Source organism: Chanos chanos, chromosome 8 (assembly GCF_902362185.1).
Source record: "Chanos chanos chromosome 8, fChaCha1.1, whole genome shotgun sequence".
Taxonomy (NCBI): domain Eukaryota; kingdom Metazoa; phylum Chordata; class Actinopteri; order Gonorynchiformes; family Chanidae; genus Chanos; species Chanos chanos.
The window spans coordinates 7,889,640-7,907,897 of NC_044502.1; the positions used below are offsets into that span (position 1 = coordinate 7,889,640).

The 18,258-nt window shown below is 45.2% G+C and overlaps 1 protein-coding gene across 1 annotated transcript; it reads right to left on the reverse strand.

Annotated features, from left to right (window-relative positions):
* Positions 1 to 9: 9 nt before the first annotated feature.
* On the reverse strand, positions 10 to 17,840 carry als2b (alsin Rho guanine nucleotide exchange factor ALS2 b). Its single transcript, XM_030781075.1, has 34 exons — positions 17,769 to 17,840; positions 17,355 to 17,503; positions 15,833 to 16,926; positions 15,354 to 15,530; positions 14,357 to 14,507; positions 12,595 to 12,763; positions 12,167 to 12,263; positions 11,972 to 12,049; positions 11,601 to 11,777; positions 11,228 to 11,399; positions 10,762 to 10,951; positions 10,393 to 10,458; positions 9,751 to 9,913; positions 9,470 to 9,601; positions 9,136 to 9,264; positions 7,289 to 7,359; positions 7,106 to 7,172; positions 6,634 to 6,836; positions 6,478 to 6,543; positions 6,081 to 6,179; positions 5,804 to 5,968; positions 5,432 to 5,543; positions 5,205 to 5,282; positions 4,985 to 5,111; positions 4,653 to 4,827; positions 4,423 to 4,540; positions 3,905 to 4,062; positions 3,682 to 3,795; positions 3,229 to 3,405; positions 2,617 to 2,662; positions 2,285 to 2,346; positions 2,037 to 2,186; positions 1,742 to 1,838; positions 10 to 1,597 (listed from the first exon to the last, which is right to left on the reverse strand). The coding sequence occupies exons 1-34, from the start codon at positions 17,783 to 17,785 to the stop codon at positions 1,559 to 1,561; spliced, it is 5,085 nt and encodes a 1,694-aa protein (XP_030636935.1). The 5' UTR covers positions 17,786 to 17,840; the 3' UTR covers positions 10 to 1,558.
* Between the last annotated feature and the right edge of the window lie 418 nt (positions 17,841 to 18,258).

Sequence of the window (18,258 nt, forward strand, 5' to 3'; positions counted from 1 at the left end):
AAAAAACAAACAAAAAAAACCCCAAAAACAAATTAACCAACCAACAAACAAACAAACAATCAAACAAACAAACCAGCAGCACACTATCATTGTGTATAGAGAACTTCAGAGATGTTTTCTTCTCATAATGCAACACTTATGTGGCAATGAAAACAAACTTTAAGAATGATCTGAGATCATTTCAGGCCTATGGTATGTTTCAAAGTGTCTTTTAAACAGTAAACAACAGTAGAAAAACACACACACACAGGCACACACACAGCTATGGTGGCTTGTGAGACCATCAGTTCTACTCACACTTAATAATGCAACAAAAACCAATGTCAGTGATAGGAAAAAAATTATGAATGAAACGACTAAATTCCTGTTTGAAGCTTCTGCTTTGCTTCCCCTTACTTCAGAGAGAACAGGTGTGTGTGCTTCACTTTAGTAACAGTCTGAGGTTGGCTTTTGTGCACATAACCGAGTGTGGCTGTGTGTGTCTCTCTCTGTGTGTGTGTGTGTGTGTGTGTGTTGGGAATCGTTCTGGGCAGTATGGTGCTTACAGACATTGTGTACTTCAATACTTATGGGCAATCAAACACTGTTGTTTAAGAAGTTTAAACCGTTTGTAACCTTTTGGGTGGACGTAAGAGCACTCCATCATCTCTGTATCGTAAAGTTATCATAAAGTCATCAGTGTCCAGTATTTACTGTAGTCATGCCTGCGGCTTGCAACAATTGCTAGGAACACGGAAGTTCAGAGACACGTGGTAATAGCTAATCCGGTCTGTGAGTGGCCATGTCAATTAGTCCACAGCTGATGTGAATTACTTGGACCTGTTTTGTGTGAGAACAACAGTCGATTGAGAAACACTGTGACATCATCAAAGGACGGGCAGTCGTGACATCACAACGCCTCATTCCAGAACGCTCTAAGAGCAGGTTCCTTCATGGTGAGGCAGTAACAGGGGATTTCAATATAAATCCAACACTGTAGTTCACAGTCACAATCAAAGAGGTATGTGCAGAGAGACAAAACTGTAGCAGCGCTTTCTCTTTTTTCTCTTTCTTTCTTTCTTTCTTTTTTTTTTTAAACAGTCAGTGAAGCTGCTATTCACTCAGGTCATCATGATCAAGGGGGAAATATTCTAGGAAGGAATGAATTGTCAGGCAGAGGCAAATTCGCAGAGTTCTGGGACAAGGAGAGGTAAATGCCTCGACCCCCAATTTCAATCTCCGCAGCGCAGAAGATAAAAGAATAATCTGCCTAAATGGAGATGCCACAGAAAATTGAAAACCGAGGCGCGGTTCGGGTGGACGGGAGCGCTGGATTAGTCAGCGTAGTGTGAGAAAACAGGTGGAGTTCTGGTCGATTTGAGAACTTGCATTGAATAAAAGGATCCGTCTTTCAGGAAATAGTCCCTTGAGCTTAACAAAAGTGTGGTCCAGGCACTGCAGGTGATTTGCTAGGTCACCTCTGCATCAGCCTGAGGCTCCAGAGGCCTGTGGTTGGCTCGCTTGTCTGTCCGTCTTTCGTCCTCGCCCTCTGATTGGTTCACGGGAGCGCATCCGTCTCTTATGTGATCTTCTCATGCTGGATCTGATAGTAGCAAGCCTGAGAAGGAGAGAAAGAAGGGAGTGGAGGAAGGAACGGGAGAGAAGGAGGATAAAGAAATGGGACAAAAAAATAGAGCGAGAGGTGGAGCAGATGGCTGTGTAAAACAAACGCATAGTGACAAGTGTGTGTGTGTATACGTACTTTCAGAGTGGTGAACATGATGCCATGTTCTCCATGCTGTACACACGGGTCCATTAGATCCTCTATGAGGTTCACCTCAGACCCCAGATTCCTTATCCTTCGGAGACAAACACTGTTCAATTACTCAAATGCTCAATCCCAAAACCTCAAACAACCAAATCTGATCCAAAAAAACAAACAACTGTTTGATCAGCTATTGTATTAGCATCTGGCACAGCTCTGTGTGTGTGTGTGTGTGTGTGTGTGTGTGTGTGTGTGTGTGTGTGTGTGTGTGTGTGATTTGTCCTTTACTTACCGAGCACGAAGCACCACATAGAGGAAGACAGGAAACAGGTCATCCATGGACCACAGGAAGTCCTCTTTGAGCAGGGCAAGCACTTCCTGGGTTATCTCCTCAAAGGTCAGCTGAATTACCTGCAGCTTGTCGGAAGGCGTGAACGTTGTGCTGAAAAAAGAAAAAAAGAGGGAAAAATTGCACAACGGTGTAGCGGGGAAAAAAAGTACGTTGAAGAATGTTTTAGACTTTAGAGCGAAATATCTGACCTAATTTGCTGCAGGGTTTCCACTGCTGAGGCAAAACAGGCATCCTTTGTGCTGGAGAGAACCTGCACACAAAGAGCAGAAAATTCACCAGGATGTTCAAGTACTTTAAATCCAATTTCACCATGTGACTGATACCACAAACACACACACACACACACACACACACAAAATTTAATTTCTCATTCATAATCAAGATGTTCCAATGTAACAAGTATGGATAAATCACGATTATAACCTTTGTAGAGATGAATGGTGAGTATGTGTGTGGTTATATGCAAGTAAAAATAAATTAACAAATGCACTTTAAATTTTATGCATATCTTATCACCAACCTGTTGTTTCTCTCCATGTAGTGTAATGGAGACCGGCCAAAACTTCCTGCCAAAGCAGAAATGTAAAAAGATTAAATACAAAACATTTAAAACAATGTCAGAAGACAGCTTCAGCATTGTTCAAAACGTTTTCAGTATCGTACAAGCTTACCACAAAACAGCTTGACTGGATGACTTTAGATTTTATGTATTACGCTGGCTGGGGCAGCGGAGTTGTACGATGATTGCAATCATAATTTTTTATAGCTGAAAATTTCGTGGCAACCACCATTGGAACTATCCTTATTTGGCTCTATATACTCTCGCTTTTTCCAATCAAGGAAACAAATATGGATAAAGCACGATTATAACCTTTGTAGAGATGAATGGTGAGTATGTGTAATCGTGTAACTCGCCCGTGCAAAACGAGCGGAATGCACGACAGAGCCATCTCTAGAATCGTTTTTACCGCGGTCAGCCCTTACAAAACATTCGGACACAATGTTCCCGTTCCCTTGTTTTGCGCCTTCATTCCGGAGAAGGCCGTGTTCTGAACAGGGCAAACCGTAGAACAGGGCGAACCCGCGTCCGTCTCCGTGCGGGTCTGTGCGGGTTTACGCATCAGGCACTCACTCTTGGACTCCGAGGAAGGCCAGCAGCGCGAGGTCGGGCTGTTTGTTGAGCCGTAAGACACACTCCCAGTACACGTCCTCCTCCTTCTCCTTCTCCAGGGCGTACAGCGTAAACAGAGGAGGGTAGAGACGAGGGAGCAGCACCGGCAGCAGGAGAGCGGAGCTGCTCACTACACGCCTGCGCGCGCACGCACACACACACACACACACACAGACACACACAGACACACACACAGACACACACACAGACACACACACACAGACACACACACACACACACAAACACACACACACAAACACACACACACCACAGACCGTATGATTACCAACAACATTACCTTGTGCAACAGTCTAGAAGAATACTGCACAGATTACTTAGATATCGTTGTACTATGTATAGACAAGCTAAGAGAGGTCAGTGGAGACGCTCTGAGGGACGGTGTAACCTTCTTACCCAGGCTTGGGAGACTCCAGCTGGGAGTCAGTAGAGTCAGAGTCTTTCTTTTGTTGGATCTCAGGGGACTCGGCGATCGGTCCACCCTCCTCAGGGAGATCAGGAAACAGGAACCTTAAAATACACACACAGTGACACCCCTCAGCACTGTGCAGTGTTGAGTAAAAAAATACACTCTCTAACACACTCACATACTCTCACACACTCACTCACTCACACACACCTGACGAGCTGGAAGATGCGGTTAAGGTAGGATTTGATCTCGTTCACAGCCTGAGGGAGAAGCCGGCGGTTCGCTCCCACACCCACGTAGGTCATCCGGTACACCGCAACCAGCGCCTCCACCAGACGTCCCAGAGGGTGGAGCGGTGTGTCACACGCCTGAGCGGAGAGACCAGATGACAATAACATACAGGGCATTCATATTTAAGCGTTTCATATTTAAGCAAGTGCTTGCCCTGTCTGACAGTCACCTCAAAATCATGTGAATTTAATTGGACTGCAGAGGAAGGATTGATGAATTCATATCACGGCCTGTATTCCTTAAGGGAGTGCAATATATGGTCAGGTGTGAAGAGAAGTGGAATTTAGTACCATATGGACTTTTGGGTATTTGATCAAGGGAATTTCACGTTCTCTCCCAGGTGAACAGACAAACACAGCTGTGTGTGTGTGTGTGTGTGTGAGTCAGGCCATCTGTCTATAAGGGATTAAAGAAGGTCTCATCTTCACTCAGCTCACCTTGATGAGGTAGCAGCGGATACTGTCGTACTTCTCCATGGTAACGGGGCCCACGTGCTGAGGGATGAACTCCAGGCTCTCAAGAGTTTTATGATGAGAGCGACTCAGCAACTCTGGACTACAACACACCCATATACACACACACACACCATATAGTGATGCCGTTTATCAAGATTATACATGGTCTATGTATGCGTGTAAGTGTTGTGTGTGTGTGTGTGTGTGTGTACCTGTCTCTGTGCTCTCTCCTGCTGGTGGTTAAAGCTATAGCAATGTTCTCCCAGGCTCTGGTCGTATCTCCCTGTCCAGCAGTTTCACAGCCCAGTGTGCTCCAGCACTCCTCAAACACAGCCTTCCACTTCTCCTCTGAATGAACCGCCAAGCGACCAAGCTTACTGTACACACACATACACACAGACACACACATACACACAGACACGCACACACAAACACATGTGCACGCGAGTCATTAATATAAAATATATTTTAAATCTAGAGGAAAAACAAAACAGTCCCATGTGAAATATCCAACGACACAAACACAGTAAAACGCACACAGTGTGACCCTTGTCCTTGTCTGAGTCAAAGAGGTTGGGCTTGTAGTAGGACCCTGAGATCTTCAGTCCTGTGCCCCACACCCCACTGAAGGATCCCTCAATATAATCCCCGTTAGGCATGGTCAGTGTGCCCTGAGGAAAAAAAAAAACAGCGTTTATTAAAAACAAAGAAATGAAAGAAAACGGAACGAAATGATGCTGTGTATTTGCGTGGTTGAAATTTACCTTCCCGTTGAGGGTCCAGTCCTCAGAGAACTCGCCTTCAAATGTAGTGTCGTCTTCAGAAAGCAAAACTCCAGTGCCCTGAGAGAAAGAAAGAAAGAAAGAAAGAAAGAAAGTACTGAAACTAAAATCAATTCAACTCATTAATTACTATGTTTCCCCACCACAACCACTAGGTGGCTTCAGAGTGTACGTGTATGTCTGTAAGCGTGTGAGTATGTGAGACTCACCATCATCCTGTTGTTGTTGAAAACTCCCTCGTAATAAAGACCAAACTGAGTGACGACCACACCGTTACCCTGGCGCTGATCATCCTGCCACAGTCCCATGTACTTTTCCCCTCTAAAATCACACACACACACACACACACACACACACACACACACACACACATAAAACACATAATCACACCCTTCTGTTCCAAAGCAGCTCCACAGTGCAGTAAGTAATTAGGCCAGTGACAAAACAAGATGGATTTTCATTGCTCTTGGCTGTTTTCCAGACTGAATAACACTGACTGGGAAAGTCTCACGTCGACCATTATTTTTTTTTTTTTTACTCAGTTCCACCATCAAAGCCCTACGAAATCTGCGCTACGCTACCTGGTGATGTCGTCGAAGACACCGTAGCCCGTTTTCTTGTCGTGCAGCCATTGGCCGATGAAGACGCTGGGGGAGGAGGAGTTGAGCTTTCCGCTGCGTAGCATTCCGTGTCCGTGACGCATGTTGTCCTGGAAGGAGCCTTCATACATCTCACCTGTGGCATATCTACACGTACACGGACAAATCAGGCACAAAAAACAAAATACGACAAAAATCTGAGAAAACTTCAACACACGCACACACACACACACACACACACACACATCCTCAGACTCACCTGTATATTCCAAAGCCGTGCATCTTTCCCTCTTTCCAGTAGCCCTGGTAATGATCGGTTTTATTCAGACTCTTATTGGGAACGATGTAATCTCCAAAACTGCACGAAAAATACCAAAACACAACGGACATTAGCGCAAACACACCGTTAGTGTCTGGTAACACAAACAGGAAAAGTGTTATAGTTTAAATATACCATGAACTCAGACTCAGCAGCGTGCTGAGCACATCGTTTAAGCATTGTTCATTACATGACTGATCTATAAATTAAATAAACCTTCTTATTTGAGAGATTATTGGTCATAAACTTCATATTCTTGAGTGAAGTGCTAATAAAGTTATAACTGAGGGTTTGTCTAACTGATGTAATGGCCTAACTGGTGAAATTCGTGACTAACCCATCCTCCAGTCCATTCTTGAACGTTCCAGTATATGTTCGTCCGTCGGGCCACCTGATCGCACCCCTAAGGAAAGATGGAGAGACAGATTAACGAAATTCCTTTCCTCTTCTTTCCACCCTCTCGATTCTAAGCGCTCTTCCCAGTGTCGCTCACCTGCCGTGGGGTTTGCCTGCTAGCCAGCGCCCCTCGTATGTGGCCTCTTTAAACCGGCTGTCTTTGTAGAACGTGTAGGAGGCTGTCCGAGAGATGGGCGGGTCTGCTCGTTGCACCGCCCCCGAAGTGGGAGGTGTCATGTCTGACCCCACACCGGCCAGAGCCTGCTCCACCGCTTGGTTAATAGAGCGCAGCCATTTTGCCTAAAACCGTGAACTAAGTGTCATTACGAAAGTGCCAAAAACCGTGAACCAAGTGTCATTACGGAAGTGGCTAAAACGGTGTCTACAATCGTGAAATATCTGTCATTTCTTAAAGCTGTCATTACGTAAAACTTCATAACCATTGAGAATCAGAGAGGCTTTAGGGTGATAAGAAGAGTAAGACCAAAAGACAGGGGAAGTTGATTATGGATGAAGAGATTTTGATAGACTAAATGAATGAATCTGATTGGCCGTTATGACAGGGCTACCTTCTCCATGGGTGAGGATGCCAGGAGAGTGAATGTCTCTTCAGGTGAGGTCACCTTCAAACTGTATCTGCACGTAACACAGCAAAACAGACCAAGACAATACAGTTACTATGAAAAGTAATAAACTGGTGTACAAAGTTTATGGACATAACAACAAAAAAAAATGTCTAAAACATGACTCACACGCTAGTGTTTTCCTCTGAGATAGGCTCGACCCACAGTGTGGCCAACGGGAAGACGTGATGAGTAGAGAACTGAAGGGAAGAGGGAATAATGAGTCATCCACATATTAATACATAACAAAAATGATTTTATTTGTATAGTTAAAAATAGTCCTTTTTTTAATAAGACAGAAGAGACAAAAGAGATAATCTTTCTAATATCTTAATATGACATAATCACACACACACATACACACACACACACACACACACACAGAGCAAAAGCGATATTTGGAGAGAGGAAAGTGATGGGAAGGAAATGAGGAGGGGAAAAGCGCCAGCAGTAGGGATGAAAATTGGGACAGATGCTACACCCACAACACCAGGGCTACAACGATAACTAAGGTTGAAATCACTACATAAAACTATTTACCTCCCTACACACAATAAGATATAGTAGTCCTTCAATCATTTATTACATAACTAATTCTATATCATTGTATATATGGTTGTAACCTGAGGGTGGCATTCAGCGTATGTGTTAATTAGCGGGGTCAAAAAAAATTACGGCGGAAAACGTTTAGTTACAACACTTTAGAGCGTTTAAACGTTAAACCACATTTCGGCGGAGAGGCGCAGCAGCGACTAAATCCCCCGGTTTTTAAAAGTTGGTTTAATAGACTTAATTCATGTTATAACTGGGACGAAAATACGCCAGAAGCAGGCAATATTGCACCTTTGTTCCGTCTAAGCCTCTGGGATAAACGTTGTTCCTCCGACTGAAAATTCTAGTCGAGCAGTTATATCAATTACAAAACGAAGAGCATAACGGACAAGCAATTTCACGGCCGCGCGACCGAAACACGACGCTGTCAGGCAAATCCAGCGTGAAAGCAAGAGCTGTTTAGCTTACCTGAAGCCTGCTGAACTTTTAAGTGATTCGTTTTTTTAAAAAATTAATCATCTGTTGAAGTGTACACTATGCGCTAGATGATTTCATAGTAATTGTGCTATTTGGGGGAAAAACGCTTTTTACTTATTCTGCTATCCTAACTGTTTAGAATTACATTTCTGTTTCAATAAAAAAAAACGTTGCATTAAAAACTCTGGAGCAATACACCTTGTGCATATTTAGACCAAAACTGTGATATTATTAATAATATCAAGATTGACATGGTCGTTCTTGGATTTTAAATGTAAAAAGGAAACAAACTTAGACTGAAACAAGCAAAAAATATATGGCGTGCATACTGAGCTGCAAAAATTTAAATGAAAAAGTTTAAGATGAACCAATTATTATTTAACACTGGGACCAGGAACACAAGGGCACAGAACAGGTCTCAGACAGGTCTGTACTGTTTACTATGGCTAAAGGAGCTAACACATACATTTTTGTAAATTATTGTAGAGAATGGTCCATATGTCATAGCCTTTTACTCATCCCTAGGCGGTTCTCAGATTTAGAGAAGTATGTGACAAGGTCATTTATGATTTCCTCTCCACTCAGGAGAGAGGCTGAGACTTCACTTCAGTATAGACTAGTGAACTTCTCAGACAGGGAGGACAGACCTGAGCCAGACCCTGGACATTAGGGGGCGCTGTGCTACAGAGGGATTTCTACTCCAGTTAGGCCAAACTGTACTTACAAGATTCTTACAGGGAACCATGCCCTGATAGAACAGAAAGAAACATAAGAAACTCTCTCACATACACACACTTGCCCAATTAATATCAACACATGAGACTGAAAAGCATCTCATTCACAATATCGAACAAATGAAAGAATGGCAGAAAAGAGAGAAAGAAGATTACATGAAGAATGGTAAGAGAGAGAGAGAGAGAGAAAGAAACCAACCAATTTGCGGTTACCTGTGCGTGGACCAGTGCGTCGTTAAAGAGGATGAACCAGTTGACAGAGAACCTTCCAGCATTTTGCAGCGTGAGAGCTTTGTTGCTGCTCTCACACACCAGCCGTCGAGATGGTTTACGCAAAGAATCCTGAAACAGAGGCGGAGCAGGGACATGCACTTTCATCACCAAACTACAGCATATTTCAAATTCCTGAATTTATCATATCAAAAACAATAGGATGGTTTCATATCAAATTTGATGCAACTCCATGTAGTCTCCTTGCTTTCACGTGGATTGACATTAGATATGTAAATGGACAGACAGACAGACACACACACACACAGACATTCACCGTCATTTTGCCAGGGAAGCTCTTCCAGAAGTGATATGTATACTCTGCCTCCTTCCTCTTCCTTTTGAGATGAAGGACCAATGCCTCAAATTTTGAGCAGCTGTCCTGCAGTTTCTGATAATCAGCTGAACTCTGAGAGGCACAGAAACACACACACACACACACACACACATTTACAGACCAGGTAAAAATTAATTGAAAAGAGACAAACCCAGGCGTGTCTGTATTGGTGGAATCAGACACTCGCACATATGTGTGCGTACGTGTATAAACGCACTTACCACCTCAAAGCAGGTGGCCAGTTTGAGGAGCAAGCGACCGTATTCGTGTAAGTGGCCGATGGGGACGTAGAAGAGAGAGGCCAGAGCTTCAGCCACGGACATGCCCTCCTCAGAACACTCGGCCAACTTCTGCACCACCTCTGAGCCTTTCCCAAATACGTCCCTACACAAAGAACCATAACAAAAAAACCCACACCTTCATATCCCACATCAGCTGTCTTCAACAACACGACCACAGAAATGACTGAACTCCAAACGTCAGGGCACATGGGTTAAGTCTCTGCCCACACCCTTAGGAGCTGTACTCTAAGAAGAGAGGGGGTAAATAAAGGTCAGACATACAGAAACGGGGACATTCTCTTGTTCTTCATGTGCCTAATCCTGGAAACACACGCTTGTCAAAGGACTCGGGTGAACTCAGTTCACCTATAGGCTTTGTGAAGGTTAGTAATGTGCAGTGTTCACGTCGGGGTTCACACAAGGTTACTGTGTCTGCAGAGGGAACAAGCCTCTGACAGCCAAGAGAATGTCAGGAAAATGTCAGGGCTAATAAGCTAATGACCCCCCTCCAGTGTCACAGCCCTAAGGTACCTGCACACACACACACACACACACACAGAAACACGGGGTGGGGAGACTCACTGGCAGGGTTTAACAAGAGCTTGGAAACCCCCCATGACTAGAAGATTACCCACTGCTGAGCAATACCTGGAGAGAGAGAGAGACAGAGAGAGAAAGAAAGAAAGAAAGATTGATTAGATTAGAAGTTGTCATTTCATGAAAGAAGTATAATAGGACTTGCAAGGAAAATGTAAAGGTAGCCTCTGTGATTTAGTGCAATGGAAGACCTGAATTATTCTAAATTGTTAGGCAGTGTCTAGTGTAGCGTTAGTAGAGTTTCTATGGACTAGTTGTGTCTGTTTAGACGTTGTGCCCTGCTTATGGTGTGTCATTTATCATTTATTAGTATTTTTGATATTGTTTGTTGTTTGTGTGGTGCTGTGTACTTGCTCAGAGTAAGTGTCCAGGAAAAGGTGGGCGTTGTCCACGATAACCACGCCTCTGATGTCACGCTTGCGCCGGAGGAGACAGGTCAGTGAAGCCGAATTTTGGCCTGTCAGCTGAGACAGACGGCTGAACTGACCAATCAGAGTCTGAAAAAGCCCAGCAGAGGACTGGCCCAGGGAGAAGCTGAGAGAGTCTGAGAGCAAAACACAAACAGTCCAATTCACATTACGGATAATAGTACAATTACACATTCAACATAACAGAAAATTTGTTAAGGGCCACGTTTCTGATACTTTTCCACTCTCCTTCACTACTGTTTCTCCTCTCCTCTTTTCCCCCTATCACTTTCTTTCTTGCTGTGTTTCTCTTATCCAGTTTCAGAAATAGTGACAGTGCGTGTCATCTCTCTCTTTCATGCACCACTGAATATACACACACACATACACACGCGCACACACCCTTCTCTTACCTAGTTTGAGTAGAGGTTGCAGTATGAGGCTTTTAATGCTAGTGAGTTTGCAGTAATACTTCCTCTCAGCGGCGGCTAACTCGTGCAGACTGGCGATGAAGCCCATCACGTTTCTGTCTGCTATAGCAGCACAGGCCTGTCCACCTGCTAACACGCTGCTTACATACCCCAGCTATAACACACACACACACACACACAGAGCATACCAACACACACACACACACACACACACACACACACACGCACGAAGGCAAATCAATACAACTCAGCAGAAGCCGCAAATAAAAACATTCACGTCCTGTATCAAATACCTAAATGTTTGGCTTGTGCAGGGATGAAGAGAGTGATGAAAAGCAAGAACGCGTCCACTCACCTTCATGCAGAAAGGCAGGAGAACAGGTTGCTGAGTGTAACCACCTGTCTCCGGTGACCCCTCCTTCACCTGCTGTCCACTGTAGTACAGGATTGGCTGGAAGCAATCACCATCAGCCAATAGCAGCGTGTGTTGCTGTCCTGCCCCCACATCCCAGACACGAATGCCTTCAGACATCTATGAAAGTCCACAGAAAACACACAGAACAAGATTGAAAACACTCAAACTTAACACACATAGACCACTGTTTACACAACTATTGTGTGGTATCATCAGGCTGTTAATTGTTGGGTGTATGTTTGAGGTGCTGGATGTTTGTAAGTTAATATTTGCATTTCTTGAGTGTGTGTGTGTGTGTGTGTGTGTTGTACCCTTGCTAGGTGTGGGACAGTGCTGGGGGACTCCATGTGACCAAGTTGACCAGAGCTGTTACTGCCCCAGGAGAAGACCTATTACACACACAACAGAGGTCAAAAGGGATTAAAAACCAAACACAGAACCAAATTAGAGAACTGTAACTGTACTCAAACAGACAGACACACACACACAAAAACAAACACAGTTACCTGTGACTGGGCTGTAAGGGCGAGAGAGTGATGAGCACCTGCTGCAACTCTCAGCACTTCTTTACCACTCAGACTTTTAATACAGAGAGGCTGCAGCCTAGAGAGAGAGAGAGAGAGAGAGAGACAGACAGACAGACAGAGAGAGACATAGAGAGAGAGAGAGAGCGAGAGAGAGAGAGCGAGAGAGAGAAAGAGAGCCAAAAGTTACGATAAAGAGAGTGATTCATTTAAAATGTAAAATCACATGAAATCTGAAGTTCAATATTCTGTATACTGACACTCCATCCAGATCAAAGGAGGTGTTTTGCTTCATATTTGCCTCAAATTTGCCAAATCACTGTCACTGACGTGGTGATTTTTTGAGCTGCGAAAATACTGTAGATAAGGATCGTTCTCTGACTCCCAGGCGGGATTTCGGGGGAACTGACCTGGGCAGGAGGTCTCCGTGTCCTAGCTGACCCTCCTGGCCTCGACCCCAGCTCCAAACCTCAGTCTGCAGGGAGGGCAGCAGGGAGTCAGTCTCCAGAGCACCAGCGGGAGTGAGGGGCACCGCCCGGACACGGGTACGACTGGACTTACGCAGAAGCCTCGGGGACACTGACGGAGAGAGAGAGAGAGAGAGAGAGAGAGAGAGAGAGGGAGAGAGAGAGAGAGAGAGAGAGAAAGAATTGACAACATGACAACATACAAACATCCACAGAAAAAAAACAAACAGAAATATGCACTTTCACGACACAAGACATACACACTAACTTTAAATACACAATACACTGGCAAGAAAATAACAGGGAAATATACACACAAGCCCCATTGCGGAAACATGCGCTGCAGATCACAGAAACACAGACAAACACACACTGCCAAATACAGACAGTATGATTTAGCTAAGTTTCGTCGAAACTGATTTTCTCTCATGATCTCAATAGCCCAGTTGTAAGACTTCAATAATATATTAGCCCAGCTCTGCTTGACGGCCAGACACAAACAAATAGGCAAGAAAGAGCTGATTCATATGAATAATTTAGTGTGATAGGAAAAAAAAGCTGCACCGTCTGCTGAAAACTCAGAAAAATAAACCAACGCGCAGACTGCCAAAGCACACATGCAGACACGCAGCCACAAGCACAGATACACCCGCGTCTTCTGGCATGGCGGACACAGACACAGACACACGCACACACACACACACACACACGCAGTTCTGTTCCTTTCCCGCCGAGTGCCATCTGTCATGTCAGAGGGATTGAGAAAGACGTGTGTGTGTGTGTGTGACTGCTTCAGGTAGCTAACACAGGGAGACCATGACCAAATAACTGTTACAATGTCCAGTTACAACAAAGGAAAAAAAAAGAGACTGGTCTAGAGGAGAAAGATGTGAGAGCAGACAGACAGAACAGAGCAACTGGTGAGAATTCAGGCTCCAGTCACCAACCCCACCGACCAATCAGAATACAGAGTCCATCTCCCAAATAGTACTACTGTCCCCAAAACACTAAGAATGATCCCAACTACGGACTTATCAACTACATCACATCCATGGATACCTGTGTTCATGGTAACAGCCGCAGACTCCTCCACCCCGGCAACTGGATCTTCTGTAACTGAACGTTATGTAGAGGCATTTGTGGACCGTTATTTTAACATTATTCGATGTGTTTCAAAAACCCAGCGCAAACATTTTGTGTGGGCTCAGATAAGGTCCCCATTCAGGCCTTCAGCAAATCTTAACCTATCGGCTTAGACACGGTGTGTGTTTTTTGGCTCGACCTAATTATGTCTGTGTGTTCCTACATCAGCTGACATTCCTTTGAAGCTTACCATAAAAAACAAAAATCCCACTCTCACGGCACATGCTCAAAAACACCACAGTAACATGAGCACAGGGAAAAGATATACACGGAGATGTACGAGAACACTTTAACACGCCAAACTTCTCACAGACATTAATGGAGTTCGGTCATGTGACGACAAAACCAGCTTCAAACAAACTTACCAAACAATGCCAAAAGCCAGCCATACAGCAAACCACAAGAGGAGAAAAAAAAAAGGGAGGTGGGCGCGGGGGGGGGGGGGGGGGGGAGACAATCTACAAAAGCAGTTGTACAAGTGCGCGCGCACACACACACACACACACCCGTGTCTACTTACACAGGAGGTGGTATGAGGATAAGAGATGGAGAGCGTATGTACCCTGTGAAAGCAAGCCCGGGAGTGACAGACGGCGACTCAGCTCCTCCGCCTCCTCCTCGCGGATGTCCCCCAGGCTGGAGCTCTTCTTGCCCTGCATGGACTCCTCCTGAACCACGCGCTCCTGCGGCCGCTCTCGGGCCTCCGCTGGACCCTGAGCTCAGTACGAGGAGAAAGACTAGTTAAGTATGGAGCTCTGTCTTCCAATCAAGCGATGGGAACCAGACTCTTGATACATTTAAAAGATAATCCAGTCTAGAAACCCAGTTCGTATCCATCCAATGAAAGAACAGAAATTTGTCACGTGTCCCACTTCACTTAACGATATTCCCCGACAACAATGACCGCAATTCAGTGCTTTTGGAGAGAAAGGAACTCTTTCAAACTACTTTTTTCCCAGTAAGTCTCTTTTCAGGTCTTTAAATTCTCAGTGTATAAAGTCTGGAAATCTAGATAGCTAGCCAAGTGCTTTGGTTTTGATTTTTGGATTTCTCTAACGAGTGGCCAGCTCTCTAGATAGAAAGCCTCTTCATTTGTCCTCAGTGTCTTCTCTCACCTGCCAACGGAAGGCTCTGCGTGTGATTGGCCCAAAAACTGTTCTAAAGGTCATTTAAATTTTTTTTTCTGTTAAACTGACAGTTGTTATTCTGTTTCTCCAGCAGCTCATACCTCTCTGATTGCCATTTGCTGGCAATATCACCTCAAAACATTGCCAATTTAGCACAACAGTTTATTCACAAGCTTATGAACGACGTGATTTACTCTTGAATCAGGACTGCAACAGAAAACCTCCTTCAGAAAGCCGTTTGTTTTTGTTCGAAATCATGCTTTTAGGCAGAATTACAAGAAAAAGCTGGAGAGTTTGTTCATGTTATTATTTTCATCCAATTAACTATCAGCCAATAGCGTTACTTATTTATATAGGATATATTACAGCTACCTGTGCAGATGCAGAAGTAATAACCGTGTAATAAACAAAACTAACGCTGATTTCACTGACCCAGTAGCTGATGACTTTTTTCAGGGACAGTGCCTCGTAGGTCGATGCGACCCGTTCCCCAACAGCCGACGCACACGACACCACCAAGTTATTCAGAGTTGACCCCAAGGGGGTCACCGGCAAAGCGGCAGGGGTCGCGGGGTCAGGACCGAAAACGTCAGAGGACTCACTTGTAGGCTGCGAGAGAACAAAACAAATGATGAGTTTGAGCCAGAATAAGCCAACATATAGGAAGAGAGACTTAATACTAGGTAGATATTTTTTTTTCAGTATTACTCTGAAGATAAACTCTTCAATAATGCAAGCTGGCCATGGCAATGGCATGCTTATTTAAAAAAAAATCAATATATTTGTTCATGAGGCGACGGCCAAAGTTCATTTGTTAACATTTTTGGTGAAGACCGTTAAAACAACGACGTCTTAGTCCTCTGTATTAAAGAGGGGGTGTAATGCATCAGAATTGACTGCGCGTCACTGACCTGCGTACACTGTGCCGCAGCAGGAGGCTTGGTCGTCTGTTCGGACAGAGAATTATCAGAGAGGCGTTTCAGGTAGTCCTTGACAGCCTGTTCGTCCGGATAGGGGGAGTTTTTCCCTCCTGAAACAACCAGAGGACCGCCTGAGCCCTTACCGCTGTCCGGCCTTGGGGTGCCGGCCTCCGGGACCGGCTCGGGCGCCTCCCCATTGGCCCCCGGGGCTTTGGCTTCCTTCGCGTCCTCAGAGAGGGTTTCCACAGGTTCAGCGGCAGGGGACAGAGCTTCATCCGGAGCTGCAGGGCCAGAAGAACAGGGTAAAGCGGCGGTGGCCCCAGAAGAAGAGGTAGAGATGGAGACGGATTTGGGCGTCTGGTTGAGATTGGCTAATAGGGGATCAGAAGGGGAACTCTTGAGCCCTTTCCCCAAAGACCCCTGGACCAAGCTGGACCGTGATGAGGATTTGGCCTCTGTTTCATCCAGCTCCACACCAAGGGGGCAATAATGGCTGTCGGAGATGATGACGTGGTCCTCTTTGTCCGTCATGGTGTAGAGAAGCTGGTTGCATTGGCCACACTTGTCCAGCGGGTGCCGGCAAGGTTCCTGAAGCGGAGGGAGGCAACGCACAAGCGCCAGACTGTGGGATGCTCCACAAGCCACCTGGAGAACATGCCTCCCGACCAGGTGCTCCACCCTCTGGGGCTTCCACACAGGAAAGCTGGACGTGAGAAGGCCCAGTTGGCAGCCGCTGCCCCAGGCCCACACCTCGTGCCGGGCAGAGAGAGCCAGCGTGTGCTGCTCCCCGCAGGCTACCTCCAAGATCCTCACCGGTTGGGGAGGCTTGGCCTCAGAGTCCAGCATTCCCACGGGAGTGGGGTTAGGGACCATCGAGAGCCCCGATATGCCGCACTGGCCCGACGCGTTGTCCCCCCACGTGTGCACCCCCCCATCTTCCGTCACCGCTCCGCTGTGAAAGTAACCCGCTGCCACGGAGACAACACGCTGCCCACTCAATCCCGCCTCCAAGACTGGTTCTGACATCACTGAAGATGCCTGTGTCTGTTTCCATGGTAACTCCCCAAAGCTATACACCTGTCCACCTGAACGGGGGACAAATTAAACGCGTTAAGCCGTAATTTAAAATAGATCAGATTTAAGGATTTGAGCTGATAATGACAGGTTTGCACCAAAAAAGTCTTTTTCAGACTGGCTGGCTATGTTACATATATTGCGCAATCTTCAAATGCACCAAATTACATTAAACTTTCAGCACTGCAAGAAGTTGCCATAAGGAAGCACTTGAGTCAGCTATTTCTCATCACAGTCTCCAGCAGCCAGTAAACCAATTAAATCAGCACCAGTTTAAAAAAACATGACCCAAAAAAAAAAACCCAAACAAGCAAAAAAAGAAATAGAAAATGAATGGATCACTTCACATCATCCATACATTCTGTTATGATAATCTGCTATGATATGAAAACCATCCATTAGAATATTCTAGATGCCTTTTTGTTCTGAGGGACTTTACCTTCCACTAACAGCACTCCGTGTCGAGCGCCCAGGGCTGCATGGAGCACCGGCCGGGACAAGAGCACTCTCTCTGGGGTCACACTGCAGGAATACCCCCTCCACGTATAGAGCAAACCTCGCTCGACCGGTCTGTCCTCTTCACCAGAGCTGAGACCATAAACAAATAAACACACACACACACACACACAGAGTCATGACATCACTAATTAGTTTTCACTGAAGGAGCATATTTTTAGTCCTAACAGTGGCCGCATTGTTTTGGAGTAAACCAGAAGATCTGCCACTAAAACATGCCCAGAGAACAAATCTGTTACTGGGCCTGTGTTTTCTACAGTGCCATATGGGGTTAGTGGGTGATTCACTCGTCACATGGTGATTGAGATAATCTCATGCCTTTAACAAAAGTCCTTACCTCTTCTGTTTATCCATCTTTAGACCTTCTCCGTATCACATAACAGAGGCATCATCACTGAAGTTGATTAACCTGTGAGGTAAAACAGTTGACAAAACCGTCACGAAGATGAGATCATAACAAAGACTATACTGTATTCAAGAACAGCTACTTTGGATCGAAATAGCTTGCTTGTCGGGTTGTCACTGGCTTATGTAGAACGTTAGCGCTTGTCTAAAACGTTGTTTCGATATGGCAAACAAACCCTACACAAACGTCATGTGGACTGACTAAACATTTATGTAAACACGTCCAACGGCCAAAAAAACGGTCGAACGGGAGAGTGATGACGAAACACATGGTTGTGCAAATAAACATCATGGAGAACGTATCTGGGACAAGGAATCGAAGAACTGTGGAGCCTGATACGTAATTTACAATAACTGATATCTGTCGTACGTAGAAAGAAAATTCTAGTTTGTCGACGTACTAAAAATGTTAATCTCAGCGA

Bases quoted from the DNA above. Each gene is read 5' to 3' on its own strand.
- als2b (XM_030781075.1), bottom strand. The intron at 11,778-11,971 runs GTACAACACACA...GGACTTTCATAG, and splicing joins CTGTCCCACACCTAGCAAGG to ATGTCTGAAGGCATTCGTGT. The intron at 3,406-3,681 runs GTAAGAAGGTTA...GTGCGCGCGCAG, and splicing joins CTGGAGTCTCCCAAGCCTGG to GCGTGTAGTGAGCAGCTCCG.